This window comes from Meriones unguiculatus, chromosome X (genome assembly GCF_030254825.1).
Source record: "Meriones unguiculatus strain TT.TT164.6M chromosome X, Bangor_MerUng_6.1, whole genome shotgun sequence".
Classification (NCBI taxonomy): domain Eukaryota; kingdom Metazoa; phylum Chordata; class Mammalia; order Rodentia; family Muridae; genus Meriones; species Meriones unguiculatus.
Window position 1 is genome coordinate 135434968 of NC_083369.1, and position 23604 is coordinate 135458571.

The 23604-nt window shown below is 35.7% G+C and overlaps 1 protein-coding gene across 3 annotated transcripts in view; it reads left to right on the forward strand.

Moving 5' to 3' along the window:
- Mospd2 (motile sperm domain containing 2) overlaps positions 1–23604 on the forward strand; it is a 41502-nt gene that overhangs the window by 3275 nt on the left and 14623 nt on the right. For all 3 annotated transcript variants that reach the window (XM_060375574.1, XM_060375571.1, XM_060375573.1), the window contains exons 3-8: positions 8978–9133; positions 11285–11371; positions 14565–14719; positions 17248–17308; positions 19793–19831; positions 23090–23214. In XM_060375574.1, the coding sequence (XP_060231557.1) occupies positions 8978–9133; positions 11285–11371; positions 14565–14719; positions 17248–17308; positions 19793–19831; positions 23090–23214 (623 nt within the window). The remainder of the gene's footprint in view (positions 1–8977; positions 9134–11284; positions 11372–14564; positions 14720–17247; positions 17309–19792; positions 19832–23089; positions 23215–23604) is intronic.

A 23604-nucleotide genomic window follows, 5' to 3' on the forward strand; every position in this document is an offset into this window, starting at 1 on the left:
AAAAAATTAAAAGCATTTGTTATCCACAAGGATATCTCTTCAGATATTCATTTGAAAACAAGTTCTTGGGAATCCCAAGCTCACTTTTTCATGCCTGCAGAAAATGTTACCAAATATGGATTGATTTTTGGGCAAACCTAATTCAGAAAATATGGGTCCATAATTACTTTTCTCCCTCATTATTACTGTGAGAAATTCTGTGAATCTCAAATGAGAAACATTTTCTGTTCTTTCTTCTTTCTCTTTGTGACAATAATTTATTCAGTTCTGAAAGTACTCATTATCTGCTTAATTCTGTAAAGCAGTTTGTCAGTATTAGAGAAAGGTGAATGATAGTCATTTTTCTAACTTGTGCAATCTAGTGAAATTATTAGAACAAAGATAATCCACTAAATAAGGTGAACTGAATTACAAGTAATAAGAACAATAGGAGTCCCTTGGCATGGTGATATACACCTGAAATCCTAGAAAGTGGGAGGTGAAAGCAGGATTTCGAGTTCAAAAATGATATCTTTGACTACCTAGTGATATGCAATCCAGCCTAAGGTCCATGAAACCCTTTATCAAAGGAGAGTGCTAAGACAAGGAGAGATATCTCTTGGTGATCCGGTTAGTAGTGAGGTAGAAGCAACTTCCTGGAAAAGCTTGGCAGCTCCCATACTGTAGAAAATCTTGCTCTGAAACATGGTGCTATTGGGAAATGGCAGAATCTATAAGAGCAGTTGGCTTAGTAATGGAGTCTTAATTCTTGGGAATGGTACCTTTAAGGGAGATTATGGAATCTTGGCTATGTTATTAGAAGTTTGGGCCTGTTACACACTAGCTGCCTGACCTCCCTCCTCATTACAGGTCCAAAAGCATCTAGGCCAACTGATCACAGACTGAACCTCTACCACTCTGAAGTAAAATTAAAAAAAAATAAAATAAAATAAACACTTTTACTCTCTTGATCTCTCAGATATTTGGTGCAGTGACAGAAAGCTGACTAACACAGGTGGTATTTCTTACAAACAGGTGACACATGGCCAGGTAGAGAAGGTGATCTAGGTGGCTCAGACAGTCTGAGTAATGGTGCTGAGATGGAAAAGTATACCACTTGCTATGGTTAGCCTTGAAGAGAGGTGTGCACCTGGATGCAACAGTACAACTACAGTGTAGAGAAGCTCAGATGTCCAGGTGACGGGTTTGTACTTTAGTAGATGTGGAGAAGCAGCTGAGCTCGAGAGGTTTTTCTCATTTTACAGGTATATGAACTTATTTAAATGAATTTAGTTGATAGAAAAATCAAAGCCTCCGTACTGTCTAGAAATAGTCTTACTGACAAGGGATAAATTTGTTCCTAATCTTTGCGTATGTATGCTTATGAAAACAAAGTTAAAAGAGCATCCTAATTATGACTTGTATGTTATATTTTTATTGATGTAATCTTACCCATTTTTGTAAAGTAGGCAACATTGTTTTATTTCTTAATATTTGGTTCTATTAGTTAAAAAGCAAATTGCCATTTAATTTATGTAATTTTTGGACATTTTGATTGCTTTTATTTTTTTGTTATTACAACTTTATGAAGTTCAGATTACTTCCTTTATATTCATGTCTTGAAATCAAATTATTATGTTTATAAATAAATACTTGGGACTCATTTCATAACCCATATCAAACTTCTATCATATAGGTCTTATAAACTACATAATTTCATTCTTACTGGCCCTATAGGATAGTGTTTGTCTTACCACACCTTCTCCATGTTTAGTGTCATAATTGCAACTAAATTCAACTATAGCTGATAGTTTTTCTAGTTTGCATTTGATTGTTTATTTTCCTAAACCTCTTTTCATATGATTATACTCATTTATATTCTTTTTTGGTTTATGCCATTATTACTGATTTTGGCAAATCTTTAATATATTCATAATTACCTATTGTTTTATGGTTTCTGTATTACTATGTAAGTGGATTTTTCTCACCTAGTGATGATTTTTCTCTTTTAATTTTTATTTTGTTTCAGTTGAATGTTGATGTTTTTAGTGGACATCATGTCTAAAGCATGAAAGAGTAAGCAATCATGTACTTCTGTTCAGTCAAACCTGTAGATCTTTGACCTTAGATGCTTTCCATGTACTGTGACATTTGGGAGACACATTTCCTGCATTTTGGTCTTACTCATTCTCTTGCTTTTCATTAGATTTATCACCTATGAAGTTTCCTCCACGTTATTAGATTTTTGTCTCTTTCTCTTTTTTTTAACCTTTATATAAAGGCTGAACAGAATTTCCAGTGATTTGACTCAGTTTAGGATTCCTGCATATAGTATAATATACTAGCTCATTTCTTTTTGGACTGTATAATAAATTTTTAGGATGCATAAACCAGTTGATGAATTTCATTTGTTGCTAGGCTTGGTATCTTTTACAGTGCTGCTGTGAACATTGCCTATACATTTCTGGTGCACGCATAAAGAGACAGTGGTCAGAGGATAAAAAATAGCAGACATGGGGAATAAGTTCAAGAGAACTTTGTACAACACTGTAAAGATAGTTGATAACAATATTGTATACTTGTAACTTACTAAGACAGATTTTAAGTACACTTACAGCCAAAATGAAATATGTGGGAAATATATTTTCATTCGCTTGATTTATATGTTCTACTACATATGTATAAGAATATTACATATATCATAAATATATAATTATTTGTCAGTTTTTTTAAAAAATAATCAATTTTAGTCCTTATGGTAGATTTAAAATTACCATGCCACTGGTTTAAAGGACTTGAAATTGTGGCTGCCTACAAAAGCTTGAGTCATAAACTTAGATAAGAATAAAGAATTGGTAGACCTGCTTACATTTTAATCTTTAGCCTCACTAATGACACTTTACCTTGGCTAGCAAATATTTTTATGTCTTTCTCTTGGCTTTTTAAAATTCATATCTTTATCTCATTTATTCCTTTTCAACATATATCCTCATTTTTAATGTTTAGTGAGGTTTTCAGTTTTAAACCACCTGCTAATGAAAAACTGCCAGTTCTAGAATGGTGATTGTATTTTAGTCATAATTATTTTAAAAACTTGGACAGGAAGAGTAAAGTCTGTTTATCTAATTTAGAATGTACTCTTCCTAGATGGTTCTAGTTTATGTTACAATGACAATTAAAGCTAACTATCATAATGAAATATATAAGAATAATTGAGTGCAATAACTCAGGTCTAAGTTGAAGGCCAGACTCAGCTCTATATTGTGTCTGAGGCCATATTGGGATACATGGATCCTTGTTTCAAAAAAAAAAAAAAAAAAGAAAAAGAAAAAGAAAGAAAGAGAGAGAGAGAAAGAAAGAAACTACAACAACAAAAGATCTCTAGAAGATTGAATAGAATCATAACAATCCCTGAAGGACTTTTCCCCCTTCAGTCACCATTTTATAAAGAATGAGAGAATATAACTTTCACATTTCACTAAACACTGTTACAAGATTTATGTTCATTGTAGAACTTATTTATATTACTTACTTTTCCTAATTGGCCATGATTCTTTTTTCATAATACTGCTGTATATTCTCTGTGTACAAGACATTCAACAACTGAAAACTCTGCTTAATGATGTATGTAGCCTTAAAAATATAAGTTAAAAGAAACTTAAGAAATCTGTACACATGTGAAGGAATCAATTCCAGCAGATTTCTTTCACAACTAGAGCAAAGAAGGTAAAAACACACACTTAAGAGTTTAGATTTTAACAGCACAGTGAACAAACTTGATCATAGACAAACAGATGTATAAGTATGTGTGTGTGTTTGGTGTATACATGTATGTTTAGTGTGTATTTGTGTGTATGTGTGTGTTTGAGAGTATAGTTTTTTTAACTCAACAAATAGAAAATAGATACTTTAAAATATGTATTTCTAAATTTGAATATGTATTAAATATGTATTTCTAAATTTATATATTTATCATGTGGTTATTAATAAAAGAAGTTGCAGAAAATTCTAAAGCAGCTAGATCATAAGGGCCAGTTCTCACACCATTAGGCAACAATATTTGGAATCATAATAAACAGGTACATAAAAACAAATTAAATTTTAGAAAGCCAAAACAACATACTTCTATGGATTAATAACTTCCCAGCAATGTGTGTAATTCTTACTGCTGCTAAATAACCCATGGTTTTAATGAGGCTATCACAATGGAAATTACCCAAAAAATATGTTAAAACTAATAGAAAGCTTATATGGAAAGATCAATATAATTTTACCTGAAGTCATTAAGCTTTTTTTTTTTTTTTAATTCAGGGTCTTTGTTGCCTAGGTATCTGATAACTTTATTTTCTGCTCTGTAAATTTTTAATTTTTCAAAAGGGCAAGAACAATGCAATCTATTGTTGAAGATCTGGGCCCTGAGGAATGTCAGGGTTGGTGGGGGCCAGACTTTCATGGATATAAGCATTCTATATCAAAAATTTAATGTGCCTCTATTGTTGATACGGATTAGGAGGACAAGGCAGTGGCTTTCCAAAGTTCTTGACCTCTTAGAGCTAATCAGAGTAGATCAGCATTAGCCCTTTTCCCCTTGTGCGCTCTCCTTACAAATGAATGCTTATTGCTTATTTTTCATGAACAGTATTTCCATATGGTGTGTGTGTGTGTGTGTTTGTGTGCGTGTTGGAGATTGAACCCAGAGCATCATACATGCTGGCCTACCACACTACCATTTTCTCAGTTTTTAGTTTGAAATAGTATCTTAAGTCTCCCGGCTTGCCTGGAATTCACTGTGTAGCTGGCTTGTGTTCTTCCTCCCTTGGCTTCCTGAGTAACTGGTATTATAGGCTTGGGTCACCAGGCCTGGATTTTTAATGAAATGGGCCTCACATTCTCCCATTTGACTTGGACTAAGAAGAGCAAACACAAGATTATACACAATGAGCTCACACTGAAGTCTTACAACAGTACATAATATGTAGGAATAGCCAGAATTCACGAAGTCTGTTGAAACTGAGTAATTAGCTGGTAAAAATGTCGATTTTGTGCTCTTAAAGGAAAGCAACTGAGATAGAAAGTTCCACCTTTCATGCGACTGACTAGAGATCATCCAAGGCCTGTTTCTATACAGCCCTGACATGGGAGTTTTGTTGTTGTTCAGTTTGTATTGTAAAAGGTTTTTAAATACACATGCTATGTATCAGCAACAGAGGATATCTGTGTCCCTCATGGTTTAAGGTATTTTTAATCTAATCGTGCACAGGGTAGGGTGGTGGGTATTGTCAAATCCTGCAGTAGACCAGAGGCCCACTACATACGATTCTTATGCCAGCCTGCTGATTCTTTGATAGCCCTCAGAATTCACAATCAAGGCAGGGAACCCAAGAATGCCTTGTTGACTTCCCTGTGTGATTTTGGTACATGCTGAAACTTGAGGTTATTTCTCTCACAGAAGATCACCTTTCACTCAGTCTTTCAGATAGCCTGACAGATACAAAGAGATTCAGAGGAGATTGAGGCCAACTGCTAAGAAAGCAGATTTTGTTTTTCTTTTTGCTCAAAGATTTCCATTCTTAACATGTCCATAATCTGTACTTCTCTCCCAAACCCTTGTCAGGACTTTTATCTGATCTGTACTAAAGATCCGTGGAGGAATCTAAGGCCTGTGTTTGAAAACAAAGGCATTGGGGCCAGTGGGATGGCTCTATGGATAAGGGTACCTACCATCAAGTCTGACAAATGGAGTTAAATTCCAGGAATTCACAGAATAGAGAGAGAATTGACTTCAGAAAGTTGTCTTTTGACCACCATACATGAACACTACGAATAATCCAAATGAAAGAATGAATAACTTGTAATGAAGTGTAAAAGAAAACTGGATATTGCTCTACTAATTATAGTTAATAATGTTCCTTAACTATACGATCCTAAGCCATAGAAAGCTGACTGTTGACTTCATTCTCCTGTATGCCTTTATGCCTCACAGCTATATCTTTTCTCTCTTGCTGGCTGTGTTCTCTCCCACCTGCCTCCCTTGGCCTTTTCCCTCTTTCCTCTTGCTCTTTATCCCTTTGATTCTACTTTTTCCCCCTCTCTTTGCCAAATTCCACCTCTTCTCCTCTCCAGCTCTCTCATTCTTGTTTTTCCCCTTCTCTGATTTCATTTCGGGGTTAAATGGTTAAAACAGCAACCACCGTATTTTCTATGTAAATAAATGCCTAATAATAACTAATAGTAAAATGGAAATATCTGATTTCAGAGACTGGTATTCATAAAAACTACCAAAGGAAGCAGGCTTTACCTTTGTAGTACTAGTCTGTGTCTCATTAATGATAGTAGTAGTAGATAGAAACCAGCAGTAGTAATGTTAACAGCAATATTTCACTTTTTTGTTGTGGTTAATTTTTACCGATTGTGTATCATTTGCCAAATATTATTCTAAGAAAGTACTTTTCATTGTACTCTGGAACTGTACCTGATGTCCAAGACTCTTCCAGAAGCCTCTGAAGTCAAAACAATTTTCATCATAATCCTAAATTATCACTTGCTTCTTCTATTGTGCTGACATTTGTACTGACTATACAAAAGCAATGGTAAGTAAAATTGCTAACCCAAGCCAAGGCAAGTAGTCATTGCATTGCTTATTGTATTCATGAAAAAAAAAAAGGAAACAGAGAAGCCATATTTATTTTAGAAAGTCTCTAATGATACAAGAACTTTTATTAAACTTTGACCTTTGAAGACATGTCCTTTCAATGCTGTCTGTGAGAAAATGGAGTATACCTATAGAACATTTCTATGTGTAAGTGTGTTTGACTGGGGAGCTCACTTAGTCCCCTTTTTCACTAACCACCATTTTCAATGGGAAGAAGAACTGAGAAACTGTGCTTACACAAACTTGGATATATGGCACACATTTTCCTGCAAGCAGGTGAAGGCAGCTATAATTTCAAGGAAAATATCGTACTGGTAGAATGGACAAACTAAATGATCCCTTCTTAATGAGACAGGAGGCTATGTTAACTCTTTTAAAGCCATCTTATGCTCTCAAATGTCATTTATAATTAAAGGGGAAATGTACTTAGAATGCTAATGAATTTTCAAATTACAGAGCTAAAACTACTTTCCAAGGTTTATGTACTATGGAACCACTCATTTTATAGATTAAAAAAATAGAGCCCATATATTGAAAACTATACCTCAGGTGACATTCCAAAAATATATGATTTATGGACTCATATTTTGTAGTGTTTTAATTTTCAAGCATTTTCATATATTATTTTTCAACTGACCCTCACACAGGCCTCTTAGTATACCACACAGGTTAAAGATTAAAAAATGAAGACTCAAAGAGGTTAATTGTTTAAATGCACTTTATACTTTCCTGCCCTTTCATCTATTTTCTCAAGGCCCTGAATTAAAGGCAGTACAAATGGAGAGGAGTTAGACACTGTACAATTTAGTGAATAAATACCTATGAAAGAAAAGAAAATGAGAGGCCAGGGAAATTATCAAAACTGCTTTCACAATTAGGAGGGAATAAATAGTTGAGAAACTAAAAATAAAGAAAAAATAGAATAAATAGGGAATAAATAGTTGAGAAACTAAAAATAAAGACACAACATTCAATAAATGTTGTGTCATGTGCTTTAGATAATTCTTAAGATGTACAAGCTCTGGACCGTTACTGTTTATTTGGGAAAGATGGCATGCATACCAGTAACACTAAGTCAAGAAAAAAAATTGTGGTGTGCCTTGTGGAAACTTAAATGAAGTTCTCTTGCTGCTCACTGAAGAATTACTTTTGTTCACAGTAAATAATTGTGGAAAGAAAAATATCTGAAGAATCTTGCCAAATGGTAGAATTTGGATGTGTAGTGGTGATTCCATGAAAACAAGAAGAATTCACTAATAATAAACTAGTGAGAACAGTATGCAAGGAGAAGTAATTAGTAAAGAAGTTAAAAGGGGAATATGATATGTGTATGAAAATGACACACAATTATAATTGAATATAATTATTCTACTAAATTATTGGAATGTTGGATCCAGAGTCTGAAAATATGGTGATGTTACATGCTGTGGTTTAGATGTGAAATATTTCCTGAAAAAGCTTGTGTGTTGAAGCCTTGGTCTCCAGCTGATAACAGTTGAAAAGTGAATGGATCATGAGGTTACTGACTTCATCAGTGGACAAATCCATTGATAAGTTCATAGCTAAGGCAATAGGGACTTGCTGAAAGAAATTGGTCACTGGGGTACATGCATTTGAGTAGTATGCCCATTCTCTGGCCCCTTGCTGGCTGTCTCTCTGCCAGGAGCAATTTTATTCCCTAGTACAATTCTGCCATGGCATACAACCTCACCACAGGCTGAGGAATAATAAATATTGTTGGCATAGACTAATGACTCTGAAACTATGAGCCAAAATCAGTTTTTCCTCGGCTGGTCTTGTTGGTGCATGTCTGTAATCCTCCAGGGATTGGGAGTCTGAGGAAGAAGGACTACAAGTTAGAGACCCCCACCCCCATAATCTACACATAAAAAATCTTTCCTTCCTTGGTTGCTTTTGTCACTGGAACAAAGTATTAACTAATACACTCTAGATATGGAGAGTGTTCCACGTGACTAAAAAAAATAAAAATAAAAATGATGTTCTATATCAGGTACAGAAGTACATGCCTACAGTTCCAGCTACTTAGACTGAGGCAGGATCAGTTGAGCCCTAAGAATTCAAAGACACCCTAGATAGCATAGTTAGACATCTCCAATCTACAGTCTTTGGGTAGCTTTATTCTACTCTCACTTAGAAATCCAGTCAATTCTTTAGATTGCATTTTCACTTGAAAAACATCCCTATGTGTGTCTTGGAGAAGTTTGGCTTTGTCTTCCAAATCTTTCTTCTCTTTGCCATTAAGTTAGTTGTTTGTTTGTTTGTTTGTTTGTTTGTTTTCACAGCAGAATTATCCTGACTTAGATGTCCATTACTGTTTTCCCCTAGAAAAGTCAGAAAAATACGATCCACGTGATGTTGAAAGGCTTCAGCAAGATGATAATTGGGTTGAAAGTTACTTACATTGGAGACATAATGTTGTGGATGATACACTGAAGATGCTTGATGAGAGTTTTCAGTGGAGGAAAGAATTTTCTGTCAATGGTAAGCTGTTCAACTTAACCTTGACAGGATAATAACATCTGTATAAATGCTACTCTTAGATGTTTGTATTTGGATCCATTCTTGGCATTCATCATAAACACTAGAATATTAGCTTTAGTGGCCTAATCATACTTTCAAAGGAATAGTTTATGACAAAAATCTTAGAAGGAGAATCCCTCATAAAGTAATCAGATCATAGGGAACCAACTACAACATTGTCACTAAAAGCATGGTTGCTCATTCTGTGTTTGGTTAAATTCCATTAAACAATAGCAAGGTAGTCTTCCATATTAGACCCAAAAAGAAGATGTTGCTATTCATATTTTTTTCATTTGTTTCCTATGCCTTTCCGTATTCCAAGAGTGCCTCCTGCTTCTGAGTGTTCCAAAACTGAATGAGAATCCAGAAAAGCAAGTTTATACCCTAAAGACACCTGTGGTAGCCTTCTCTAAACATTTTAAAACCATTCATAGATTTGTCATCAGAATGGGTTTCTGCAATCTTCGAGGGAATTTTATGTAGTTTTCAGATATGTTAAGAGCTCTGCAGGGAAGGTTACCTGTTGTCTCCCTCTAAAAAGTTAACACAAATAAGTAGATAACATCATCCATTTCAACTATATATAAAGTGTTTCCTGTCATAGTAGATTATAAACTCAGGTGACTGTGTCTAAAGACTTAAATACAAAATAGTCAATAAGTCTAGAACTAATTTTCTCTTTATTTTTCCTGGTAGAGTCCACAAGAAAGGGCATATCTAAAATCCAAGAAGTAAAAATGATGGGAAATATAAAACCTGTAGGCAGTTTAAACAAAAAACTATGTGTTAGTCAAGGAAACACATAGACACACACAGACACACACATCTTCTCTTAAGAATAAAGTCTGTCGCATGTGGTTTTTGGTTTTTTATTTTGTTTTTTGAGCTCATTGAGCTCTCATACTAAATTCAACAATACATGCATTATTGCAGAGGGTGCTAGTTTCTGGTGACACACAGCAAAGATATGAGATAGGAAAAGGGGTTAGAGGAAAACCTTGAGAGTTCTCTGGGAACTGCCGGAGAGTTAAACAGAAGTCTCCCCCATGCTGCCTTGCCATAGTGTTCCTCAGCTTCCCTCAGAGACCAGTTAGGTCTGTTGTTTGTTTTTCCTGCTACAGAATGTTATATTTTTCTTGAATTATTTTCCACCTGCTCTAAAACATTAGTTTACCATATATAAAACTTTGTAGAAAAATACCATCTTGGGGAAGGGAAGATAGCACAGTAGGTAAAATGATTACTGCACAAGCATCATGACCTAGGTTTAGATCCTTAGCACTCTCTTCAAAAACTAGGTACTTTTAATCTGAGTACTGGAACTGGAGAGGTGGAATCAGGAGGATCCCAGGGGCCTTTGTTGGCCATCTAGTATAGTAGTATAACTAAATCAATGCCTGGTCACACACAAACACACACACAGAAAGGGAGAGAGGGGAGGGTGCCTAGATAATAAGAGAGGAAACAAGGAGAAAAATGGCATCTTGCTAGACAAAACAGGGATTTTTTTCCCCTCAAATTCTGAAATTATATGAATATTTCTTCATTTTCTTTCAAGACAGAATTTCCCTGTGTGTGGAGCCTTAGCTGTCCTGGACTTACTTTGTAGACCAGGCTGACCTTGAAACTCAAAGAGATCCACCTGCCTCTGCCTCCCAGAGTGCTGGGATTATAGGCATGTGCCGCCCTCCCAGCTATGTGAATATTTCTTACTGTGGCTTTTGTTTGTTTTAAGAGGGACCCAGGGATGGAATCCAGGACCTTGTGTATCCTTAACTTGTTCCCTACCACTGGGCTCTACCCAGACCCTGCACAGCATTAAATTGAATGGTCTCTTAGTGTTCTTTCCATCCTCTGTAAATCTTTCATTGGTTGTTTTCTCTGTAAATCTTGTCAGTTGTTTTCTCAGCAGGAAGTAGCTTTTTGTAGTGCCAGCAACTCCTAGGCTTTTTAATAAGTTACATTTCATTCAAGATTGAAGTAAGTTGTATGTTGTTCAAGTTTGAGTGAGTGATAGTAGGACTACTATATAGCATTACCTCTAGAGTGTGAGGTTTTCTTTTTTTCAGATCCATAGATTACTATTACTGATTAAAGTTTATCACTTTCTAGACCTTAGTGAATCCTCTATTCCAAGATGGTTATTAGAACTCGGTGGTATTTATCTCCATGGTTATGACAAAGAAGGTAACAAATTATGTAAGTATATTTAATTTATACCCTAGCTTTTCAAGTCTTTGAAATTTACATTTGTGTCTCAGTAATCACAGAACTTTCCCATATGTACGTACAGCAAATTTCCTGCAACTAACAGTATGTGGTCATCTTTTCCCTTGTCAAATACTAGCAAGGCATAGTTTGCGTTATTGTAAACTAAGCAGTAAAAAAAAAAGAAAAAAAAAAAGAAAAATGTTGTATCTTATTTTTTCTCTATTTCTGTGATAAGGCACCATGACCTAGGAAATTTATAGAAGAGTGTATTTGGGGCTTATGGTTTAAGAGCGTTGAGTCCACAACCATAGTGGCCAAAAGAATGGCAACAGGCAGGAAGGCATGGCACTGGAACAGTAGTAACATACCCAAAGTCATTTTAGTTAGTCATTGTCTTCTTTCTCACTTGTTGCTGGCACTTCATCTAGTTTTTTTTTTTTTTATGAAGACTCTTTTGACAGTTGCAAAATATGCAAAACACACTTTAAGTCTTTACTGATATCCTTTTAGCTTTTTCTAAAATATGTGTAGTTATGGGAGAAAGAATAGTTTTCTATTGTTCGGATCTTTCTTTTTATTAATTAATTTACTTTTTATAAACTACAGTTTTTTCACTTTGTATCTGAACTGTAGCCCCCTCCCTCATCTCCTCTCAATCACACCCTCCCTCCCTCATCTCCTCCCATGCCCCTCTCTGAGTCCACTGGTAGGGGAGGTCTTCCTCATCCCCTTCCCTCTGACCCTAGCCTAGCAGGTCTCATCAAGACTGGCTGCTATGGCCTGGGAAGGCTGCTCTGTCATCAGGGGGAGGAGATCAAAGAGCTAGCCACTGATTTCATGTTAGAGACAGTTCTCATTCCCATTACTAAGGAACCCACTTGTATAATGAGCTGCCATGGGCTACATCTGTGCAGGGGTTCTAGGTTATCTATGGTCCTTGGTCAGAGTATTAGTCTCAGAAAAGAACCCTGGGCCCATAATTTTTGTTTCTGTTGCTCTCCTTGTGGAGCTCCAGTCCCCTTCAGGTCTTTCTATCTCCCCCTTCTTTCATAAGATTCCCTGTACTCTGCCCAAAGTTTGGCTATGAGACTCAGCATCTCTGTGATAGGCTCCTGTCTTGTTCCCTGCTTTCTCCCTCTTCCGATGTCTGTCCCATTTGCCTTTCTGAATGAGGATTGATTGTCTTACCCAGGGTCCTCCTTCTTGCTTAGCTTCTTTAGTTATACAGATTTTAGTATGTTTATCCTATATTATATGTCTAATATCCACTTATAAGTTAGTATGTACCATGTGTGTCTTTCTGCTTCTGGTATACCTTACTCAGAATAAAACAACAGTCTACAGATTGAGAAAGGATCTTTACCAACCTTATATCTGACAGAGTTCTAATATCCAGAATATATAAAGAACTCAAGAAGTTAAACAGCAACAAATCAAGTAATCCAATTAAAAAAATGGGGTACATAGCTAAACAGAGAATTTTCAATAAAGGAATATTGAATGGCTGAAAAACACTTAAAGAAATGCTCAACATCCTTAGTCATCAGGGAAATGCAAACCAAAACGACCCTGAGATTTCACCTTACACCCATCAGAATGGCTAAGATCAAAAACTCAAATGACAACTCATGCTGGAAAGGATATGGAGAATGGGGAACTTTCCTCCATTGCTGGTGGGAATGTAAACTTGTACAACCACTTTAGAAATCAATCTGGAGCTGTCTTAGACAATTAGGAATAGTGCTTCCTCAAGATCCAGCTATACCACTCCTAGTCATATATCTAAAATATGCTCAAGTATACAATAAGGGCATTTGCTCAACCATGTTCGTAGCAGCTCTATTCATAATTGCCAGAATCTGGAAACAACCCAGATGTCCCTCAACTGAGTAATGGATACAGAAATTGTGGTACATTTACACAATGGAATACTACTCAGCAATTAAAAACAAGGAAATCATGAAATATGCAAGCAAATGGTGAGAACTAGAAAAGATCAGATGACTTTCTTATCCTCCTTTGTACTCGATCACATCTAACCTGGGTTTGTATGACTGTAGGAGAGCCTGTGTGCATCTTGCTTGCCTTACCTTTAGCTTGTGAGTTGCTTTGCATTTTGACAGAACTCAGCATTTTCTTCTTCTCTCTGTTTCTTCTTTTTCAGTTTCCTTTTCTCATAACTTCTTTTGTGATTTGCTCCTGAAACATGTTTCCCAAAGTCTGTTCTTTTCTTGGTTTCTTGTATTTTTCAGCTGATACTGTCTCATGGGATCATCTCAAACACATCAGCTTTGGCAACTTCACAATTCCCAGTGTAGATCCTATGCAATTCTCAACCTACTTGCACATACCCAGCTGCCCAGCAGCTGGTGTCTCTTGGCTGGGAGCTGTCTTCAACATGATCTATAGCTCCATTGGTGTATTGCTATGTGTGCTCCTTCTGTATTGCTCAGCTCTGGCCTATCTGTTGGCTTGCCCTGTGATTTAACTTCATTTTGGTTCCCTTTTCATCTTCACCAGCCACTTCCTCGGTTCATTCCTTCCTACCCTGTTCTCCGATTGTTAGCTGCTTCCCTGGTTTTGACCACATAGGCTTCTTCCCTGACCACTTCCAGTCTAACCTCTAAGGCACACTGCAGAAGCTAGGTTTTGAAAGGAAGGGAGTCATTTAGCTATCCCCAGTTTCTTTTCTGTTTCTCTTCTTGCCACCCATCCCATTTTAGTCCTAGCTGCCACCACCAGAGGCATTTGCGTTTCCCAGGCCCCTGTACAGCCTCTCACAGCCTCCTGCCTGCCTGTTTGTATGTCTCTTCAGAGTGGAACATGTTTTCTAGCTGTCTGTCAAAATTGGCTTTCCTCTTGAGTATAGTAAAGAACACTTCTCGGTTATTACAAAATAGTGTTTGTTCACCTGCATTCTCTTTTCACCTCACTTAAAAATGACATCTGTTCATTTCCTAAAGGAGTGAAAAATAGTTTGCCTTTCTTCTACTCTTTAATTTAAATGTCCCAAGTACAACTTTTTCTCATTTTAAAGAAGGGAGAGCCGTTTTTATTTAAAACAAGATGAATTATAAATGAAGGAACATGTCAAGGGAAAGTATAAGTGTATGTGTATGTGTGTGTGTATGAAACTACCATAAATCATATGCTTATTTTTAATCTGTCGTTTTGCTTAAAGTCTGGATCAGAGTGAAGTATCATATAAAAGACCAGAAAACCATAATGGACAAAAAGAAGTTGATAGCATTCTGGTTGGAACGATATTCCAGGCGAGAAAATGGGAAGCCTATCACAGTGATGTTTGACATGTCAGAAACTGGACTCAATAGCATAGTAAGCATTCTGCATTAATCTGAAATCATGGTTTGTCCTGGTTCCTTCCATCTTTCCTGTCTTCTTGCCAACCAAATATTGTTGTAAAATGAAGCTAGCAGAATCCAAAAGGATTAATTTTCCCCTTGCATTGTGTGTTAAGTCAAACATGGAATAGGGTTTGCAGAGAATTAAATTTGCTTCAATATTTGGCAATGTTCCCTGTCTGGTGTTTAAAATGGAGACGTAAGATGTGAAGGATGGCAGGGTATGAGTCATTGTGGTGAACGCTGACCTTTCTTTAGCATGCTAATATCCCCCAGCACCAACCCCATGCCTGGCACAGAGTAAATATGTGAATAAGCACATGCATGATCTCTGTGGCCTTATATTTCTGCCTTGTTTTGAGGGTGTGAGATGTTCATGTGAGTTACTCCCTTGCCACTCTCTGTGCTTTTCTTTGACAGTTGTATATACTTCTTGGATTTTTTTACTTTTTACTTGATAAATGCAATAAGGTTGGGAAACCAGTTTTCCTCAGGTGATTTTACCAGTCTGAAAACATAGTTAACTTACTAGTTGCAATAGTAGTCCATTAATATATATGAACCAGTAGCACAGCTCCTCAGGAAGCTGATGTATAAAGATCATTTGAACCTGGATTTTAATTATAGCCTGGACAGCATAGTAAGACTGTCTCAAAAAATAGTGGAAGATTAAAAAAAAAATCTAAATGTCCAACATGGCAAAATGATAAATTATGTTTTACCTAACTGATAACTATATTTGTTGGTATTTATGAAGAACTTGTAATAATATTGGAGAAATCCTTTTTAAGTTGAAAAGAACTGTTTTACTATAGTATGTTCTTGTGTAGCCCCAAATAATGATATCTTAGATATAAATAACAAAGACAAGTTAAAATAATAATTTAAGAGAGCTTTAGGAGAGGGAGATGGCAGAATATGAGAAAATATTCTTATGATTCACAAAGTTAGTTTATAAAAATGCATATAAGGGAAAAGATAAGTGCTTTAGTAAGAGTTGGACTGCCATGTTGACTGTAACCTTTTAACTTCTTAGCTAAAAAAAAAATTGGAATCGTTTAATATTATACAAATAGCTAGACTTTAAGTAATTAACATTTTAGGGAACGTGTATACATTCTCAGCAGTTGAACTAGAAAGAAAAATCTTGTGTGTGTGTCATTAGAGGGTGGACACTACATGATATGGATACCATTTTGAAAAGCACCCTTAGAGATTAATCAACAGTTCTGTTTAATGGAGGTATGTTATATAGTACCCAATGTATATACACACCACTGACATCAAATTTCCTGAAATTTTTAGCAATAACTCGAGCTTTTATGAACAAGGGAACCCAATTGAATAAATTATAGTACTGACTACTAGATAAGGAATAGTGATATCTGATAGTGGTCACAGAATAAATTAGGTAACCAAAGTTTTATACAGCTAGGTTTTTGAAGTCTTTTTCTCTGGCTCTTAGTTAACTATAGAGTTTTGAAATTATGCCCAGTGCATATAAAAATTATTTGTAAAGGTATTATTATATACTGGGACTTTTCCCATAATAAATAGTTACAGTTGGGAATGCTTACTTTCGGTTTACTACAATTAAAGGCACTGCAACTCACCGCTAGGAAGGACTTCATAGCCTCTCCTGCCTGGAATTACCAGCCTTTCAGTAGCTGTGCTGGATTTCAGCTTGTCTGCTTAGCTCTTTAAACCAGTGGTGTTTATGAGATGGCTGAGCAGGATTAATGATACAGCCTGCTAGCTTGGAATAATATGGGGAATGAAACATGAATAATATCCCTAATGACCTAATTTTCTCTTGTTGTGTATGAAGCAAGAGACCTAACCAGACAGCTGCTTAATACAGTCTCCTAAAAATTGGAATGAATGAAGAGCTCTTGATTGTAAAATTAAAAAAAAAAAAAAATTAAAACAACCTAATATGAAGCCTCTTTAAAAAGAAAGTAAACTGGCAGGTCAGATAAGTGAAATAATTATGTAAAAGCTTAATATAGCATATTGTATTGAAGTTCTTATAAGGTAAAAATTAGATTTAAAAAGTAAATACTGTACGATTTTATATATATATATATATAACCACATATGTTTTCATATATATTGTTTAAGTTGGTCATGTTATAAACTGCATACCCTTTTTAATAATTACTTAGTTGTTCAATAGAATTTTAGAGTCTCTCTGTGGGATTACTTTTATATTCATTGCATGCCCCATGGCTTTTATAGCCTGAAGTATATAACTAGTTTGAAGTAATACAAATCAGTTTTAAAATACCAATAAGTATATGACTTCTTCAACTCAATTTAAGGGCCAATTCTTAGCTTAATGACCTAAGACCTTAATCCTTAGGGCTATAGATGCTTATATTAGCTTATATTTTAGGAAAAATAGTCGTGTCACTTGTATTTAATAATTTATTACCATTAGAAGTGTATAATTTAAAGTTGTTTGATATGGGAAGTTTTAAAGATTTAATCTTTATTTTATAGGACATGGATTTTGTACGATTTATTATCAACTGCTTTAAGGTGTATTACCCAAAATACCTCTGTAAGTAACTTACTCCTTTGTAAAAAAATACAACATATTGAAATTGTAGATGGTGTCTAAAAATGGTAGTTTCATATTGTAGACTCTCATACCAGAAACATTGTTTTCTGATATAGCACTTTAAATGTATTCCTGACATGTAAATCCTTATCTTGGTAGACACATAGACACTTTCCTGAAATAGTTTTCCTTTACAAGTGAAGTTTCAAGCGAAGTTCTAGATATCCAAGCAGCCTGTAACACTTAGCACACAGCTGTGTGCAATTATATATTTATTTGCAACATGAGCCCATTTGTAATGATTTTTGTCTAAAATTATATTCATTATATAATTATATTATATATAATTATAATATAGTGCATATTGTATGTAATATAATATGATACAATATATTATACATAATATATTTTATAATAATGTTTTATATGGAACTTGCTGCATGCAAGAACAGATAAACAGTCCTGAAAAGTACATTGTGTGGCAAATAAATTACGCTATGTTCCTAATTGCTGTTTTAAAACTGAGAATGAGAAAATTCTGAACCAGAACATACCATTTTTAACTCTAGTATTCAGAGGATTTCATATTGTTCTGCTTCCTTATGGTGCTGAAAATTGAGCTTTCATCCTCAGCCCTGTTTTGTGTTTAATTTTAACTCTCCCATTACTGATGGGAGGATTAAAATAATGGACTCTTTCTAAGCCTTATATGCTCAGTTTTGTTTTGTTTATATAATAGATTCCCCATGGGGAAAATAAGTGCCCAACCGACATAAACAGTCAAATGTATTTAACTCCAGTTTGGTAAAAATTGAAAAGTCAGGAGAGGCAAAAGGATATCAAAAATGGAAATTCACAGAGCTGCCTGCATGCATTTCTGGCAGATAGCACATTCAGGGTCTCTTGGGCAACAAAAAGCATAATGGATGTTTAGAAGCAGCACCACAGGTAGCTCTAGACTACAATCCCTTCCGAGACCATTTGTGAATGTTTTTAGAGACAGAAAATGGCAGTGTCCAGGTAGGGAAACTTGAATGTTCCGCTGATCCTTATGTACCTGGCATATACCCTGATTCATTAAGTCTTCCTGAACAGTGCCCATCAGTAGTCCCTACAGATTACTATTTTATATAAACTTGCTTCTTTTATGGACAAAACAAACTGAAATATTTATTAAATGATCTAAAGGATTATCCATGTAGAAATAGTACTAATATAACTATTACTTTATAAAATACATTCAACTTTCTAAAATACCTGTTGACTGAACTACTTAAGCTTGTGGTGAGCAAATGAGAAAACAGATATCACTACAGTTATTTATCAAATATGTCCAGAATCATTTTGAAAGGACTATTCATGAATTCAAGGATTTATATAATAATGAATTGTAATATTGTTCATTTCAGTTAACTACAGATGTCTGTGTTCTACCAAAATAATTTGGTTTTGCAGACATTGGATTTTATGGGTTCTTCTTTTTTTTGTTGTTTGTTTTTTGTTTGTTTGTTTGTTTGTTTGTTTGTTTTTGTTTTGTGACAGGGTTTCTCTGTGTAGGCTTGGCTGTCTGGACTTTGTAGACAAGGCTGGCCTGGAACTCACAAGAGAATTTGCCTGCCTCTGCTTCCCTGAGTTCTGGGATTACAGGTGTGCACCACCACACCTAGCTGGATTTTATGGGATCTTAAACTAATTGTTCTTCAAAACCTGTCATGAACTACAACTGTTATACCTTAATTATATCCCTGCTGAAAAAGAGGACTACTAAGCGCCAGGCTGCCTCCTGCTGATACCATGTCTTTTTCGTGCACTTACTTAGTATTGGTTTTACACTTACTTAGTGTAACATTCTAGGGAATTCTCTTTTCAGAGAAGAATGGCATTACATATTGATTCATCAGGAATAAAAGAAAGAATCGGGGATCCCAAAACCCCTTTGTGGTTTCTGATTTTTTTTTTTCTTCTCACAGTTGTTGATAGGGCTACTTGTGTGTAAATAACAGTTCAGTGTACTTTGGAATTTTTGACTTCATAACATTTGAGGAAAGGTACAGTTTCTCTTTCTTAGAGTCAGTGGGAAGGACAGCTGTGTGACTAATTTAACAGTGTAATCTCAAAAAATATGTAAGTGAAGACATAAATTAAGCATGTAAATATTGTTTTTAAAATTCAGTTGCTTTCAGCACTGATCCAGCATATTATACCCATGTTCCTGTAACTATTTTCTTGTGTACCTTTGTTAAATTAGTGAATGAACATAGGGATGAGTTGTTTGCCAAAGGACAATGACAGTGTATTATTGGGCTCCTCCCCATTGTGTGAGATGATGGTTTCGTTCCAGCACTGCATACTTCCCTGAATTAAATCCTAACCAACCAGCTCAATTTTTTCACACAAGGTAGTTTTTTTCCAGGTCAGGTAAAACCAATAAAGTATTATAGAGGTACTAAGTCACATTAAGTCATTTTTTTTTTCATCTTCCAGCAAAAATAGTGATCTTTGATATGCCCTGGATAATGAATGGTGAGTATATTATTTGTGTTTTTCTAAAGTTTTATTACTTTCATTTGTCTTACTTGGCCAGTTCAGTCATGTTTCTACAGCTGTTTAGAAAAATGTTTGTATTATACTTCTGTACTGTTAAAAGGCTGGAGCCAGAATACTTAGATTGTTTTTTAAACAAATAGGACTGACATTCCGTCCTCAGAAACTGGAAGTTTTTCCACTACTCTTTTCTAAAATATTCTAAAAATATTCTGCCATTTGGGTAAAACAATTACAAGAAGCCTTATTCTCTTTCTCACAAACAGTGAATTATAAAACATTCATTGGCTAAGTTTTCTCTTAGTTCATGTGTTGTGGAACAAAGTGGGAGAAATCTGAAAGTAACTCCAAATCACTGAAGTCACATAGCCCTTTTGACAGTCATAATTTTGCTAAGAGTCTTTTGAAATGGTTGTTGAAAATTTACCTAGTGATTTTAAAAGCAATGCTGTTTTTCACATTCTGTTTTCATTGGTGTTTATGCATACACAGCAAACAATAGGGAAACTCTATAAACTGAAATTTGGTTCTTTGAAAAGTTCTTGGCTGACAAGCCTTTTAATACTGGGGAAGAAGAAACAAGATAAATGCTTACATTATTAAAACAGGTCAAAAAACAGAGGTCACTACTGACTTTATGGAAATAAAAAAGTTATAGCAACGAAATTAGAAAACTAGATGAAATTGGTAACTTATTAGAAAGACCTAGACTACTGAATCTGACTCAACAAAACAAAACAAAATCCATAAATAAAAGTTAAGGCCTCGTAACTTTTCTGTAAAATTCTATGAAATAGCTAAAGAAGAATTTACCCTGATCCTTTGTAAACAGTTCGAACAATAGGCCATAAAGGAGTGCTTGTAACTCATTTAGGAGTAAATACAGGCCTGCTACGAAACATCAGATAAAAAGAAAACTACAGATGGCAACCTCTTCTAACTGCAGATGCATCAGTGATCGGAACATAGTGCAGCTGGGCCTACGGCTCAGTGATAGAACATTTGCCTAGCCTGTGTGGAACCCTGAGTTCTACATCTATCTACATCTACATCTGTCACTACAGAAGGAAAAAAACTCACAAACTGTAGCTAAAGAAATATAAAAAGCATTGCGGGTGGCAGAGATGCCTCACTTGACAAAGTAATTGAGAACTGAGTTTAATCCCCAAGAATCTGTATAAAGAAATCAGTCATGTTAGTAGCATGAGTTTATAACCTCAGCACTGAGAGGTAAGGGATGAGGCTAGGATTAGGCAGAACTTTGGAATTCTCTGGCCTGCCATTCTAATCTAATCAATGAGCTCAGGCCTGTGAGACCCTGCCTCAAAAAGACAAGGTGGATACCTCTTGGATTGTGACACCTAAGGTTGTATTCTGGCTTCCACATATATGCATACACAGGTATACACACACACACACACACACACATACAAAGCATTGTAAACCATGACAAAGTAGGATTTGTCGTAATGATGCAAACTTGGTTCAAAGTAAGAAAATGAGTGTGATATATAGTATATTAATAAAAGGAGGAAATCAAACTACAGAATCATCTGAGTTGACAGAAAAGAAAAACACACAAAACAAAAATGTAAGTATTTTTAAAGTGACAAAAATGATAAATTTTTTTACAAAGTAGGAACAGAAAATGCTGTTGAAACAAGCAGATTGTAAAGGGATCCTAGCAGTCCATACAAGACTACCTTCAGTAAATTCAAGGAGTTCCCCCAAATACCTTTCAAAATTTGATCACTCAGTAGAACTGCTAGAACTAATTGACAGCAACTGATGTTCACCATTGTAATTTATTGCAAGGAAAACATTCACAGACAAGTTCCAAATGTGAAACAGATTGATTGGTCAGCGTTGATGTCAGTAGCACATAGGGAGCATTGACAACCAAGGAAATTCACTAAAACCTTCATCCCTTGGGTGATCAGAAATTGGCTTGGGGCTCCATTATATAGGTATGATGAGTTTTACCTGTGGTTAGTCCATAATGATACTTCACAGCCTACTGCCCCTACCTTAAATCACATGTTGGTTTTTCTTTCATAGCCAAGTCCCATCCCAAATCTGAGGTCATGTTGCTCCCACTAATCTAAGGCTCCCAGGCTAAAAAAGACAATCTTACCAAACACCAAGACTACCTCTCAGAAGCTGGGGCCAAAGGCCAGACCTCCCTTTTGGTAAGGGTAATTTTTAACTGCACACAGCAGAGCTTTTTTGAACTGACAAAGGGCATTTATGATAACCCACAGCTAGAAATATTTGTGAATTATTTTAATAAAGCTGGCATGAACAAAATCAGACTTAACACTTCATTTAATTCCAATAGCATGACTTCATTCCTGTCAAGTCACAGGCTGTTTTAAATCGAAAAGGAAAGTTTAAATAGTGTTTGAACAAAAGCTTAAATCATAGTGAGTCAGAATAAAAACCATGACTTTCTAAATCACACTTTAATGTTTTTATTGTTCTGATTTCCCCTTATTTCCCTACTAACACTTTTGCAAATTTACTGCAGCATTCTGCTTTTAGGTTTGTTTTTTTTTTTTTTTTCCAAAATGGATTTAAAATGTCCTATTAGAAATATTTTTTTTAATTAAGCATAAAACAAGCAAAATGACACAGGACAAAATTGTTACAGTGAAAAAGCTATGTCTGGTAGTACTTTATTCTTGTAGAGGCTTCCTCATGGTTATATAAACCATGCGGCCTGGGAAAAAAGTAGTTTTGAGTCAGGAAGGAAGCTGGTTCTGTCTCACACCCATAACGAGCAGGATCCCTTCCTCCTGTTTCTGCCTTTTCCTTTGAGAAGCATTTTTGAGACTGAAAGTTTATCAGAAGAACCACAAAGTAAAAGATTCTTCACATCATGAAATTCCTTCCTGAGTCGCAGAGCAGTTTGCCTCATTGTCTGCAGAGCAGTTTGCCTCATTGTCTAAAAGTCACAATTATTGAGGCCACTGATAGGTATGCTCAGAGGTCAAAACCTAAAAAGCTTCTCAGTGAGGGTAAATTAGTCTTCCTGAATCTCCATGGAACATTTGAAACACATGACGGTCATGCATACCGTCAGACCTCCCAGAATTAATGAATGGTAAGTGTCCTGCCTTAGAAGAGAAGCATAAGAGCTCAGAGTTCAAACTGATTTCAGAAGATGCAGGTTAGCATATACAGTAAAGTGCTTGACAGAGCAAGTGAAAGTGCACTGACTTGATTGTTTTTCTTCAGCTGCTTTCAAAATTGTGAAAAGCTGGCTTGGTCCAGAAGCAGTAAGTTTGTTGAAGTTTACAAGTAAGAATGAAATCCAGGAGTATGTCAGTGTGGAATACCTGCCTCCCCACATGGGTGGGACAGTAAGTACAGTCCTGAAATTTGTTATGAAATAACACTGAATAATAACATTCTATACTATCTACTCAAAAGGAAAAGGGCATTTTTTTAAATTTTTGTTTATTCTCTCATACAGTATATCTAAACACAAATTCCCCTCCTTCCCCTCTCACCTAGGTCTTCTCCTTGTCCCCCAACTTTCCCCCCTAGAAATGAGCAGGGCTCCCGGGGACATCAAACAGGGCACACGATACAATAAGGCCATCACATCAAGGCTGGGTGAGGCAACCCAGTAGGAGGAAAAGGGTCTCAAGAGGAGGCAAAAGTTAGAGACAGCCCCACTCCCACCGTGAGGAGTCCCTCCCAAACACCAAGATAACATAGTGCAGCTACAAAGGACATAGCACAGATTC